The sequence below is a fragment of the Sinocyclocheilus anshuiensis genome, unplaced genomic scaffold, assembly GCF_001515605.1.
Source record: "Sinocyclocheilus anshuiensis isolate Anshui unplaced genomic scaffold, SAMN03320099.WGS_v1.1 scaffold2161, whole genome shotgun sequence".
NCBI classification, from domain to species: domain Eukaryota; kingdom Metazoa; phylum Chordata; class Actinopteri; order Cypriniformes; family Cyprinidae; genus Sinocyclocheilus; species Sinocyclocheilus anshuiensis.
Window position 1 is genome coordinate 210,514 of NW_015551119.1, and position 14,925 is coordinate 225,438.

The 14,925-nt window shown below is 37.6% G+C and overlaps 1 protein-coding gene across 1 annotated transcript in view; it reads left to right on the forward strand.

Annotated features, from left to right (window-relative positions):
• LOC107663067 (band 4.1-like protein 1) overlaps positions 1 to 14,925 on the forward strand; it is a 59,999-nt gene that overhangs the window by 32,615 nt on the left and 12,459 nt on the right. Inside the window, exons 4-13 of the mRNA XM_016453216.1 lie at positions 2,284 to 2,388; positions 5,022 to 5,064; positions 5,152 to 5,227; positions 7,252 to 7,470; positions 9,181 to 9,268; positions 10,406 to 10,558; positions 11,594 to 11,691; positions 12,153 to 12,328; positions 13,224 to 13,420; positions 13,912 to 13,950. Of these exons, the coding sequence (XP_016308702.1) occupies positions 2,284 to 2,388; positions 5,022 to 5,064; positions 5,152 to 5,227; positions 7,252 to 7,470; positions 9,181 to 9,268; positions 10,406 to 10,558; positions 11,594 to 11,691; positions 12,153 to 12,328; positions 13,224 to 13,420; positions 13,912 to 13,950 (1,194 nt within the window). The remainder of the gene's footprint in view (positions 1 to 2,283; positions 2,389 to 5,021; positions 5,065 to 5,151; positions 5,228 to 7,251; positions 7,471 to 9,180; positions 9,269 to 10,405; positions 10,559 to 11,593; positions 11,692 to 12,152; positions 12,329 to 13,223; positions 13,421 to 13,911; positions 13,951 to 14,925) is intronic.

Genomic DNA, 14,925 nt, shown 5'->3' on the forward strand with positions numbered 1-14,925 from the left:
AGAAAATCACTTATTGCTTTTGGCTGGATAAAATTATTAGCCATAATAAACCATCTAAAACCAAATCAACACAAAATTAGGCTTAAAAACAATTTTACTGTTGTGATTTTCTTTTCTGCCTAGTTTTAAATGTCTGCTTTTCTATTGTTTATAGGCTGTTCGAACTACTTCTTTTTAATTTGTTTATTAGTACTTAATTGTAAAACATAGTCATTGTGAATTATTAATGAAAAACCTAAAGCCATTTTTACTTAATTGAAAAGGACTTGAAGGCTACATGACATTTTTATGCTTAAAGGGATAGTTCAAAAATGAAAATTCTCATGTCATTCTAAACCTGCATGACTTTCATTCTTCTGTGGAACATAAAAGAAGATATTTGAGAAATGTCTCAGTGTTTTTTCTTTCTGTCCATACAATGGAAATGAATGGTTACCCAAATGGTTTGTTTACCAGCATTCTTCAAAACATATTGTTTTATGTTTCACAGAATAAAGAAACCCATACAGGTTTGGAATGACATGAGCAAGTAAATGATGACAGAATTAACATTTTGGGGTGAACTGTTCTTTTAATATATTAATATAATACAGTGACAGCTGTGATATGAAGTTTATTTACTACAATATATATATTTTTTGTCATTTTGGAGATTGGCTGTCCAGTCCTATTAACCTTCATTGTATTGAAAAAACAGCCTGACCTTATAGCCAGATATCTCCTTTAAAAGTCATACAAGTTGAGTATGAGTGAACTGTCCCTTTAAATATCTGATGCCTTCGCTGGAAAAATTGGTTATTTTTGAGTTGATCAAAAGACACAGAGAGATGCACAATCTCTCTGTGAACATTTCATTAATTCTTTTATGTCACATCATCAACATTAAAAATCTTTGCACTCAGAAATCCCTAGATAAACACAGCAGAGAACTTCTCATTACAAGCTTTGCTGATGGAAGCAAACTGTGAACGTACAGTACTGCCTAAAATCACAAATGCCTTTAAGTACAGTAGGCCGACTATTGTTTGTCAAAACTCTGAGTACATTTTTGCACCTGGGGATCTATAAAAAGTAAGACCCTGAAGTGCATTATATTGGGCTATGAAATAAAAACTATGAAATTGCCTTTACATACCAATATAATATGCTGGTGTATTTGAAGGCCTCCCTGTCTAACTTAAGAAGCCTTTTTATGGTAGCACACCCACTCTCTCTTTTTCTCTCCATCTTAAAAAAACCTTGTGCTTCAGCCATGAGAGGCCCACATGACACACACACACACATGCACAGTCTCACACACATAAAACCTTACCAATTCTGTTGCCATGGAAACAGCTGCGATGTATCCCTGTCGCCGCAGGAAACGGGCTCCCTGGGCGGCGAGTGCTCAGTGTTTCTGAAAGGCAAAGCCAGAGCTGGTGTCTCAAGCGTGTTGCATGTGCCACTCTATTGTGCAGAATGACAGGGTGTGGTCAGAAAGACATAGATGCTTAGCTACGACTGAAGATTATATGAATATAGAATATGAGTTTTTGTAGAAATGGCACATAAGTGTTTATTTCTTAAGTGTTCATTGAAGCATTAATGTAACAAAGGATGATTTCATTAGTTTAATTATTTATCTTCATGACTATTACCTAAACATATTTATATTTTTTTTACGTACATATATTATCGCCAAACTCTTTATATAAAGGTGGATATTGAAGTATATATAGAAGTATAACTTCATCTGCATATATTTATATCAATGTCTCTTGTATCATTGTAAAATGGAAACTATATTATTGTCAGCCTCTAATCTCCTAAATGTGACTGTAAGGCATGAAGATATTAAGATATTATAAACATCAACATCATGATTTTTTTGTAAAGCTGCTTTAAAACTTTACTGATGGACTCGACTTGACTTGATTTATGTGTTAATGTTCACCTTATCATTGACCCAGCAAATGGATAGAAACCAAACTGATAATTTACATTATAGCCTAAATATCAACGTCTTGCTTGTTTACAGCGTATTTGGGGACTATCAGCCTCCTAAACATTACAAATATTGAATTTTTTGCATTAAAATCTTAAAAACACCTTTGCTTTACATGACAGAAACTCAAGGGTATTTACTCAAGGGTAATCAAGGATAAAGTGTCCCAGTGAAGAGACTTGAGACACTCCTGACTTTGATTAAAATTGGAAGGGGCGACATTTTTTACAATGACAAACACTAAATCAATCTCTTTTCTCTTGTGCTCTTTCTCTGTACTTGTTCATCTATCTATACAGAAGCTCTGTAAAGGACAGGTGTTACTGGATATGGTGTGTGAACATCTCAACCTCTTGGAGAAGGACTACTTTGGCCTAAACTTTAGTGACATGGAGAGCCAAAAGGTCAGAGTTCACCTCTTACATCCTCCCATCATACTATTTCTCTTATATAATTGCTATAATTTCTTTAACTTAACAGAGCACATATTGGTGACACTTTTTTTTGTTATTCCAGCCATGTGTAACTTGAATGAGCGAGTCTTCCACTGTCATGACGTTATGCTGCTTGATATTGCAAACTTGCATTTCTTATGGCAGAAACATGTTAAATAATGCTAGCAACATAATCATGAAAAACATCATGCTAGAAACATGCTAGCACCATGTTAAAACATGGCAAAATGGTAAAGCTTATTAGCATGTTAACAACATAAGATATGTTAGAAACATTTACATGTTACATGTTAGTGGTGTGTAAAAACATGATAAAAAAAGCAACATGATAAAACAAGCTATACATGCTAGCAACATGTTTAAACATACTAGCAATGTGTTGAAACATGTTAGCTACATGTTAAAACATGCTATCAACATGCTAAAACATGTTAGCAATGTGCTAAAACATGATAGCAAAATGCTACAACATATCTATAGAAAAGTTTATTTTACAAATGTGAAGCTACTACTTAGCATTTTCAAACTTAAAGCTTTTTAAACTACACTTCAAAATTTCAAGCCAAAGTTTGTCTACAAACTTCAGTAGCTAGATTTATTTTATCACAATCGTAGAAACACTGTTTTGTAGTGCATATAGTTTTACCGTTTACTGCACTTTGTAATTATTCTAGCTATTTACCTATAGAGGTATCAATGAATCAAGTCTCAAACATTCAAAGAAAACAGTTTACTTCCATGTTGCAAAATAAGGATAACTGCTACAGATTAATTTATCAATTGCTCACTTGATTAACTTAAAATGCAAAGATCCAAATCAATATTATGTTTTCTTCATTTGTAACTACAAGCCTGTTTCCACTGCAGGAACTTTCCCTAGGAACTAAGGATTTTGGGAGAGTACTCTGTGTGTTTCCACCGCAGGAACCAGGATCTAAATAAAGTTCCGGGTAAAATGGGCCTTTCGTACCGCGGGAACCTTTTCATAGTACCAGAACTAATTGTGGAACTACCCACTTTTTGGCGTTTTCGCACCGCCGGAACTGGGTGCTTTTTTAGTACCGGACTGCCTTTTTCGAGAACCAAATTAGCTCCTACTCCGGAGCAGGGTCTAACCAGCACAACTGGTACTAATCGTGACGTAAGTAGACATTGATTGGCTTCTGTTGTTGAACGCCGCGCACAAATGACGTCGCTGTCGACCGGCTTACGTCACTTCTTAGTACACACTCTCGGTGCGAATGAAACCCTTTAAATGGTACTGGGAAATAGTTCGCGCAAAATCGTCCCAGTACTGTACATTTAATTCTGGAACTAAAGCGGTGCGAAAGGCCCTTTGTGCCCCTCAGAAAGTCCCTGCTTGCGAGGTAGTACTTTTTCAAAAGTCCGGAACTTTCGGGGGTGGGACTTGGGTGCTGAACACATTAGTGCCCCCTCCTGGACTGGGAGAAGCAGTCACGCGCAGTCCTACGTCACCAGACTATTTGCCTAATCTTCATGGTACTTTAGGCCACGATGGAAACACAGACAGCAACAGGTCTGGGGAAAAAATGTTCCTGGGACAAATTGTTCCAGGTGTTTGTGGTGGAAAAGTGGCTTAGGAAACAGGGGATGTTGCCCAGTATGCGTGATCTCATTATAACAAGAGCATCCTTTTGTTTTTCATCTATTCCCACTTCCACGACCTCTCTATATAAAAATACACATAAATGGGTTGAGATAATGGGGCTCTGAGTCCATGTGACTGGGACTGTTGTGGGTAGGGTTTGATTGATTGATGGAAATGCTCTGAGGAACTCCCCAGTCCTAGTTTAGCATAAGGACCCTGCCTGCACCGCCTCGGCTGTCCCAGTCTAGTTCCACTTAGCTCTTTTTCCCAGCTGAGGCTCTTGTGCCTGCTGCTATGATCAGCGGGATTGTTCCCGGGCCAACAAACCTGATCACACTGCAGTTTGAAAGGTGAATGATTTCCGTTTGAAATCCACATGATTCAAGCATGGGAAGCGAGACCTGAGGAGAGCACAAGGTTTGTTAGAGACACTTAACTGATCCAGAAACAGAAATGGGCCATTTTTCAAATGTAATGGAGAAGATTTATGTTAAAGTACTGTATGAAGACATTTGCAGGCGGGGTGGACAGATAAAAATAACCAGGCTTTAAGTGGAAATATCTTGGGTTTGACTTGTCTGTAAAGGAAAGTAATTTCTGAGACAATTTCACTCCCGCTTCTACTTGTATCAGTGTTCATTTTTTACATGTATCAGTGTTCATTTATGAATGCTGGTACTGTAAGATGTGAATAAGGCAGTGCTTTTCATCTCCTCTGGACCGAGTTGAGCTGGCATTAAACGTTTTCGTGTGTCACCAGGCTTTGGGTGACCTTACTGGAGTGCGGTGTGCCGGAGATGACATTTATCTACTCTTTTAGTGCTCCTGTGGCTGCAGAATATTAATGCACTGACCATTTTACAGAATATGTATGAGGCGATTGCTCCTGCTGTGGAGGAGACGGTGCTGAAACTGCGGCATTTGCTTATCAATGTGTCCTGCCTGATAGAGGAATTTTTGTTCTCTCTTTCAGAATTGGCTGGATCCTTCAAAAGAAATCAAGAAACAAATCCGCAGTAAGTGTAGCAAAATAAGATACTTCGGCATTGTAACCTTGGTTGCTTCAATCTGAAGAAAGTGAGTTTGTGTCCGATTGTTTTTAGTGGGGCTGTGGCATTTCTCCTTTGCTGTCAAATTCTATCCTCCCGATCCGTCTCAGCTGATTGAAGACATCACACGGTGAGTGCGTTGTTCAAACGTGTTAAAGCTGAAATGCGTAATTTCTGTGCCACTACCATCACCAGATGTAAGTGCGAAAATAAAGACTGTCTACAAATAAGTTTGTCAAACACTCTCACTGTCTGGCATTGGTCAGCAAAACAGTCCCACTCCAAATGAATGCTATTGGTTGAGCCAGTGTTGCCGTGCCGGGCCGGTCGTGATGTTTTGATAGCAGCTCTATTTGAGGAAATGGACCCAGAACTTATAGCTGTCAACTGCATATTAAATGAATAATAATAATAATAATTGTTATTTATATAGCGCCTTTCCAACCCTTAAGGTCGCTTTACAGAGGCAAATAAGGAACAGAGCCAAATAAACATCAACATCAAAACACAATACACATACCAAAGGCTGAAAGTAATATACAGGGGTCACTTACAAAGTTAGGTTAGAGATACAAACAAAGAGGGATTCAAATAAATAACATATCCATAACAAGGTACAATTTACAGACCGAGAACTGAAGAGTAATATTCAGAGAAAAAAACATGTTTTTAAGAGGTTTTTGAAGGACAGAAGGGAGGAAGCTTGACAGATGTCTTGAGGAAGAGCATTCCACAACCTGGGAGCCACAACACTGAAAGACCTGGCTCTCATAGTCACCAGACTATACTTAGGGGTGACCAACAGTCCCGCACTAGAAGATCATAAGGAGCGAACAGGAGCATAAGGCTGAAGTAATCAAACGGAAGCCAATGAAGGTGATAGAAGATTGGAGTAATGTGCTCGTTCTTTTTTGTGTGAGTGATCAAGCGGGCTGCAGAGTTTTGAATGTATTGTAATCATTTGATATTTTTAGCTGAGAGGCCATAAAGCAGTGAGTTACAGTAATCTACTTGAGATGTGACGAAGGCATGAATTACAGTTTCACCATCCTGCTGTCAGAGAGAGGATTGAATATGAGAGATATTACGTAGGTGGAAAAAAGCTGTCTTTACCACTTTACCAACGTGATCATTAAATGAAAGAGTGGAATCAATGAGAACACCAAGATGTCGAACTGCCATAGAGGGCATTATCAAATAGTTCACTCTCACCCTCCAATTGTTCCAAACATGTGTGACTTTCTTTCAGCTGTTGAACACAAGAGAAGTTATTTTTTGAAGAATGTTAGTAACCATACAGTTGACAGTAGCCATTGACTTCCATAGTATGGAAAAAAAAAATACTGTGGAAGTCAATGGCTACCATCAACTGTCTGGTTACTAACATTCTTCAAAATATCCTATTTTGTGTTCAGCAGAAAAATAAACTCATACAGGTTTAGAACAACATGTGGGTGAGTAATTTTCATTTTTGGATGAACTACTCTTTAGCTAAGTTTGGACAATAAATTAAATTATTCCTGTGACTCATGACATTGGGCAAGCAATTTTGAGAATGGAGGGATTATTATTTATAACAATTGAATAATTATTATTAGTAATACTAATTATAATAATAATAATAGTTAGTATAGAATTATATATTAAAGATATATAAAAGCTAAAAATGTAATTACAAAAATTATCATATTATAGAATAATTTATAAATTGCCCTTATAGTTGAATTAAAGTTAAATAAAAAAAATATTTAATTAATATTTAATTTCCATAATTAATTATGTATACGCATTACATATTATACTTCCAAGACTACTACACATTAATCACTTAGCACTTCTGTTATATACAAAATAAAGTACATTTTAACTCACACTATAAGCACAGCCACGTTATGCATGTCACAACTTTGTGTATTTTTGTTTCTTTTATCTATATATCTGCATCTTGATACATGGCCTGAGTTCTATATATACATGGACTGCCTGGTAATCTAAAGGTCTAAATAAATCGTGCAAGGTATAATCCAAGTTATCAAACTTGTGCTTATGAAAAGATTGTTTGTCCCTTTTGCAACTGATTACCTTTTACAATGTAGTTTAAATGTACTAACTTTGGCTATTATGTGATGGTTGCTTGTGTGTTCGTGTGGCCAGGTATTACCTGTGTCTGCAGCTGAGGGAGGACATACTGTCAGGTTGTTTGCCCTGCTCGTTCGTCACTCATGCTCTGCTGGGCTCGTATGCCGTTCAGGGTGAGCTGGGAGACTATGACCCAGAGGAACACGGGCCAGACTACATCAGCGAGTTCCGCTTCGCCCCCAATCAGACCCGCGAGCTGGAGGAGAGGGTGATGGAGCTGCACCGCACCTACAGGTGAGAGGAGCTGACCTGCATAGGGAGCAGCGATTACCAGGGCTGTCAATTAATTAAGAATTTTAGTCCTGTTAATTACATGATATGCTGATTAATTAAAGGGTTAGTTCACCCAAAAATGAAAATTCTGTCATTAATTACTCATCCTCATGTCGTTCTAAACCCGTAAGACCGTTCATTTTCGGAACACAAATTAAGATATTTTTGATGAATTCTGAGACCTCTCTGACCCTCCCATAGACAGCAATGTAATTACCATGATCAAGGTCCAGAAACGTAGCAAGGAGATCGGTAAAATAATCCATGTGACATCAGGGGTTCAACCGTAATTTTACGAAGCTACGAGAATACTTTTTGTATGCAAAGAAAACAAAAATAACGACTTTATTCAACAATTCGTCTCCGCCGCGTCACACTGGTGCCATTTTGGAGAATATCCACTGAACGTAAACAGCGTATGCTATTCTGTGTCAGCTGCGTCATGCGGACTACATTTTCACACTACGTTTTCTACGTTGTTTGCGCTTTGATTTGAACGAAAACAAAGTTTCTGTCAGGACCACTATTGTCAAAGATGATTGACAATTAGCATACAGTTTGGATTGGCGGTATGGTTCTGTTCTGGGCAAGAACTCCCTGCGCATCCATGCAGCCTAGCATGGATGAGAGCAGGGAGAGCTGCAATAACCCCCCCAGGGTAAACAGAACAGAACCAACATGAATGTATTGCAGATATCGTTAAAGTTCAATAATGTTATGTACACATTTTAGAATTAGTCTGATTCAAAGGAGAATCAGAAGGCTGAATCCTGACTGACAGAGGAGGAGTTGGGGATGGAGGAGGGTAATTAGCTATTGAGCAATGCGAAAACTGCTGATAATACTGAGGGACCTTATGCAGCTGACACAGAATAGCGTACACTGTTTACGTTGAGTGGATACTCTCCAAAATGGTACCAGTGTGACGAGGAGGAGACGAATTGTTGAATAAAGTCGTTATTTTTGTTTTCTTTGTGTACAAAAAGTATTCTCGTAGCTTCATAAAATTACGGTTGAACCCCTGATGTCACATGGATTATTTTACCGATCTCCTTGCTACGTTTTTGGGAGGGTCAGAGAGCTCTCAGAATTCAGAATTTGTGTTCCGAAGATGAACAGAGGTCTTACGGGTAATTAATGACAATTAATAATTACGGGTAAATAATGATAATTTTTGGGTGAACTGTCCTTTTAAATTAATCCTAATTTATCAGTGTTTTCTGAGCAAGTCCCCCAAATGAAGATAACCTAAATTCATTACATTATTATGGCAGATGATAAAAGCTTTGAATAGACTTTAGAATCTTTATAAGTTAATGTATTGTTTTATGTCCTGACACAGTTCAGTCAATTTTGCAGTTAAGTTTGTCAGTCTGTCCAAGTCTGGGCTAATATAAAATACCAAATTTAAATTGCTTTGATGGTAAGAAAAAATCCTTAATGCATAATTTACTTACGGATCGTGGGGCATGATTAATTGCCCTAATTTTTTTTATCAGTAAATAATATATAAACATACACTAAATAATAAATTACACTAAATTAACACATTAAATTGATAGCTCTAGTAAAACAAGCAGCACAACAATAAAATGGCTCAAATATACTGCAACATATGTTTTTATACAAACTGTTTATTTAATTATTCTCAAAATGATGACCTGTTGCCAGGGGCATGAGTCCTGCAGAGGCTGAAATCAACTTCCTGGAGAACGCCAAGAAACTCTCCATGTATGGCGTTGATCTCCATCACGCTAAGGTACGATGCTGTTATTTATTTATTTTTTAAGTAGTACTGCTAGCATAGAAGTGTTTACGTTGTACATGGAACATTATGAACTGTACGTTTGTTGTACAGTCGATTCTAGTCTTACATCTCAGCCCCCCTAAAAATAATGCAGGGTTTCTGCAGGCTTATAAAGTCTTAATTCATTCTTCCACAATTTAAAGCCTTATAAAGGTCTTAAATCAGAGCAGAAAGTCATGGCATGAAATTTTGAATGCATTGTAAAAAAAAATGAATATCTATCTTAGGGTTTTTATTTTCCAATACAAATAATCTAAACATTCTTAAATCAGGATACATTGAAGTATTGCGAAATTGAGCAAAATTAAGTTAGTTTATGTTTAAAGCAAGAACAAATACAGTATCTGTCAGTGGGGTATGAAAACTTTTTACCTATTTTAGTGTTTGTAATTTTTGTAATAGATACTGGTTGGAAGTTGTATTTTCAAATGTTGAAGTTTTGCTAATACAACATATTGACACAGAACATACCGAGAAAATTTATTGACGTACTGTGGTTCCTTTTGTTTGCTTGGTCTTAAAAAGGTCTTAAAAGTCTTACATTTAAACCTGCAGAAACCCTGATAATGTTACAGTTTTTGCACATTTTTAAGTAATTAAATAGGACAATGGATTCATACATGCATAAACAAAAACAATGAGAAAAAAAAGTGATTCACCAGCCTAACACTTGAAACACACACTGGGCCAGAAATTGCATTTATATTAGTTCTATTAACAAGTAACATATGAATTTGCACCAGAATGCCTTACATTTTGATTGGACACATGCCCTTTGCAAGTGGGAAGATACTGATGTCAAAAAAGTGTTTTCTCCTGCCTTTTGAAAGTAGATTATTTATTTTGCCACCCCAATTTTGCAGGATTATATGGTTATTTGGATTTTATTATTTAGATTTAACAGTGTTTTTCCCTGCGGTGCACAACACCATTAGAACAGACCTGTGATCCAATTGTGCAATTTTACAGGCTTAGACCCCTTAGGATGAAATTCTGGAATAACCCCTCGCTTGACAGTCTGAAACTGAAATGTGACTGAAAACCTGAGCATCTGAATGTGTCTGTGTGTGTACTGTATGTATTTTAAAGGACTCTGAAGGCATTGACATCATGCTGGGGGTGTGTGCCAGTGGCCTCTTGATCTATAGAGACCGGCTGCGTATCAACCGATTCGCCTGGCCCAAGATCCTTAAAATATCCTACAAGAGAAGCAACTTCTACATCAAAATCCGACCTGGAGAGGTAGAGAAAAAGGTCTTTTGAGATTTTCCAGGTTTTTCTTGTTAGATTTCGCTTGTAGATGCATGTTGACGCATTAGCTAGATAAGGATGCCGTACTGAGACTAATGCTGGGGGTGAGAAAATGGGCAGATAATCGAAATGATGTGGTTTTATTAGAAAAGAATGAGACGTTTTTTCGAGTATTTGAAATCACTATTCAGGCTTTCAAATTACCCATTGCTCTGAAGACTGATGTGGGTGTTCTTCCACCGTTTCGCTCAAAGAAATGAAATATTTTTAAGAGCATTTCTAATTATGCCACTTAAAAAAATGCCTTTAATTATGTCTCAACAAACACTAGTTATATTGTTTGAGGTTCTGTTCTTTAGTGGTTGTTAGCTTGCTGAGTGCGGAAAGGATGAGGGTTTTAAAACATTAGGCTGAGCTGTGAAAATGTTTTGCCTGGTGGGCACAGAGACAGAGAGAGAAGCAGAAAATGAGTAGAAGATGGGGTGAGGAGAGAATTCAATCCGGAGAGAGGCAAGAAAGAAAGCAAAGTAAGTCTTTATTAAGTGTTAAGGATTCTGCAGTCTGCATTTATGGGCTTATCATCTTTTATTTTCCTCTCACAATGGGATTCTTGCCTTTGTTTAGCACAAAAGCATGGCGTTTCTTTGACTTTGCCCGTTATGTGTAAGGGTCAGATATGAATGTTACAGTAAACAATATCTCAATGCCTTTATTCTAGATACTTCACTGTTCTGCATCTTATCAACACAACAGGCTCCATTCTGTGGACTTTGAGCTTTTAGATATTAATATTTACTCTCATTCTTGTGCTTTTTCTCTGCAGCATTCTTTAGAAATTCTGGTTACATTCTGTTTGGATAAATAAAGGCTTGCAGAATTGTGCCCTGTCGGTTGATTTGAGCTGTAGCAGCACACAGATTTTACACCTCATCAAATCTCCTGTCAAGTAACACGTTACCTCTCTGCTTTCCCTTCACACCCCCCACTTCCTCCCCATCACATGCCCACACTCCCCTGCACCCCCAGTACGAGCAGTTTGAGAGCACCATTGGCTTCAAGCTGCCCAACCACCGTGCCTCTAAGCGCTTGTGGAAGGTCTGCATTGAACATCACACATTTTTCAGGTAGGCGCTCACTGTCCTAGTGCCACAACACTGGGCACAGTCTTTTTTAAATGTGAGAATGCAGGTGTTTTGGTCTTGTTTGTTTCTTTGTGCCTTGGTTTATGGTCTCAGACAAGACTATATTATTTTTCTCTTTTTAATTAATTTCCATTTTCTTTCTTTTTTCTTTTTTTCCCTTTTTCAAGTCCAGTTCATCAAAATGGACAACTTATTTCTTGGACCAACAGATCTTGGTCCAGATCTATGCCTTAAAGGGTCTAGTTTTAGTCTGAGGGAGTCTGGATTTGGTTTTGGGTAATAGGGGATCTAGTGTTTGTCTTGGACTCCAACTCTGTTCAATGATGGCATTAAAAGTGCTGACAGACTTGACTTGGGCTTAGACAATTATAATGTTCAATCCACTTTCATTCTATAATGTTACATGTTTTCTTCTTGCATCGTTTCTGTTTTTTCTCTTGTAGGTTGGTCTCTCCTGAGCCTCCTCCCAAAGGTTTTCTTGTGATTGGCTCAAAGTTCCGCTACAGTGGGCGGACCCAAGCCCAGACTCGCCAGGCCAGTGCTTTGATTGACAGGCCAGCTCCTCAATTTGAACGATCAATTAGTAGGAGGTACCTGCTGTCCCACAGCATAGATGGAGGTAAGTATTTCTCTGATACCAACACCAAATACATTAATAGCCCTAATCATACTTCATTTAGCAGCAAATATAGATACTAGTTTTGATCTACAAATTGTAATGTAAAATGTTTTACTTTCAAAATGTAACTTCAAATGGTGAAAGCATTCATATTCTATTGCCAATACTAATCTCTGTTCACAATGCTTGTAAAGCGAATCTGTGTTTACAACAGTGGGGTCTGAAATGTGTCACCATTAGAGAAAATGCTTCTAGAATTGCAGTTTTAATATTTAATAAAGACTTTTCAATACAAATTATAAACATAAAAGTTGGAGTGAAGCACTGACCCTTTTGCTTTAATAACAGCTGCACTCAAACGGCATGAACTGCACATATTTGAGAATGATACAAACAACATCTAGTGCTTCACTGGAAATGGAAAAGAAAATGGAAAAGAACAGGACAAGAAAACTTTATTTCCAGTTTTAAATTAGATTTGTCCTAGATTTCCCTAAATTCTCGATTTGTGGTCTTAAGGTGACATTTACATTACTTGGTGAAAATTCTGTTTTATTTCAATAGGATTCTGCCATTATTGTGAGTTTCCTGTGAGGGTGAAAAAGTTCCCCATTCAAATTTCGCTCATGCTCAAGTTGGTCACACAAATTCGCTGTTCTTCATGCATTGCTACACTGTTGTCAATGGACATTGGATATTTTTTTTGCCTGTGAAATTTTTGCTAATGTTGACCACACTTTTTACTTTTGGACCCCACTGTATATATGTCAGGTCATCTACTTGAGACTTTCCTTTTAGATTTGAGGGGGACAGTGGAGAAATAGGCTACTACAACTGAGACATCCACCCTGATTGGGTTTCTTACCCTACATGCTTTGTTTTTCTTCTGTTTCAGAGTCTGCTTTAGGAGACACCTTGGACCGACTCTCCCAGCACACCTCCAGCGAGCCTGTGCCTAGCCTTCCCAGAGATGAGCTGGACCAGGACTACCTTGAGCCCAGTCTGGATCAGGAGCTAGACCAAGATCATGAACAAGCTGAAGACCAGCGACTTGAAAGTGACTCCACTCCATCTAAGACTATGGAGCTCAAGGTTCTGTGCACACAACAGTGTTTAGTACCAGCTTCTTTATTTAGTTTTCTAATAAGTTACACAAGTATTCCATTGGAAAGAAGCAGGTTTAAGTTCATACCGTCTTTGCGTTATGGGTGGCAATATGTAAATGTTCTTCTGAGCAGATTCAAACAACTAGTTGCAAGAATTCCAATCATATTGTTTAACTAACTCTCCCCTTGCCATCCCTTTTGATTAAAACTGTCTCCCGATCCAAAACCTTTTCCTACCTTTGCCTTTCTTCTCCTCCCCTGACTTAATCTTAAATATATTTCAATGCCTGCCTGTTTTGTTGACATCTCTTCTGAATTTAACTTTCCAACCTCTCTACAAATCTGCCTGTACACTCACCTTCCTCTCCGTTTGCTAATTTCCTCAGTTTAATTCAGATTCTGCACTGTTCTCCCTGCTTCTAACCCTTCACTGCTCTCCTCTAACTATCGCTTCTTTCTTCATCTTCTCGTGGACAGAGGGAGGAGGCAGGCTCTCCTGTAGACTCTAAGACGGAGGTATTTTTAGAGTGATTTATCTATCTGTGTGTCTAATTGTCTGTCTGTCATCGTCTCAATTGCACTCTAAATCTGCATACACACTGCTAGCATGGCTTTAGGGTACCTTGAAAAAATAGCAACGTGATTGCTATGTTGTTAGCCACATGGCAGATCATGTAATTTTCCAGCCTTCATGGCTTTTCTTGAGATCCAGATGAGACCATTGTTCATAGCTGGATCATATAATGGTTATTTGTTAAGTATTTAAAGTAGAACTGTGATGGATAACGTGATTTGATTGGCTTAGTTTTTTTTTTTTTGTCCAGCTTAAAGTCAATTTGAAATCCCTGTTTATACTGTATTCAGGGGCGTAGATTACGCGGGGGACGCACTTTTAATATCACGTAAATTCGTCCCCCACACTTTTTTGGGCAAGCGTGTTCACATAGAGGTTTTCAAGAGATATTTTTACTAGGCTATTTCAAATAACTGTTTTCTATTTGAATATATTTAAAAATGTAATTTATAGTGATTTCTGTCCCCCTCACTTCTGAAATGATGGCTCCGCCCCTGACTGTATTTATACACTGTTAATACACATTCCTGGTTTTAATGCTTTAATATTATGTCAAAATGTAAAATGTAACTTCATCAGTCTCTGAAATTACTTTATCCTTTTTGTCACTCAGGCTGTATATCACAGAAAATAGCTATTTAGGCAATGTTTTAGGCTACTGTTGTACAGAATGGAGCCTTTCTAAAATCTAACCAGTAGTTAATGCAATAATGTAATGCATGTAACATTAATATCAATGTTGAAAACATTTGTGAGGATCATGTGACACTGAAGACTGCAGTAATGATGCTGAAAATTAAGCTTTGATCACAGCAATCATTTTAAAATATATTCAAATAGAAAGCAGTTATTTTAAATAGTAAAAATATTTCACAACATTACTGCTTTTGCTGTACTTTGGATCAAATAAATGCAGG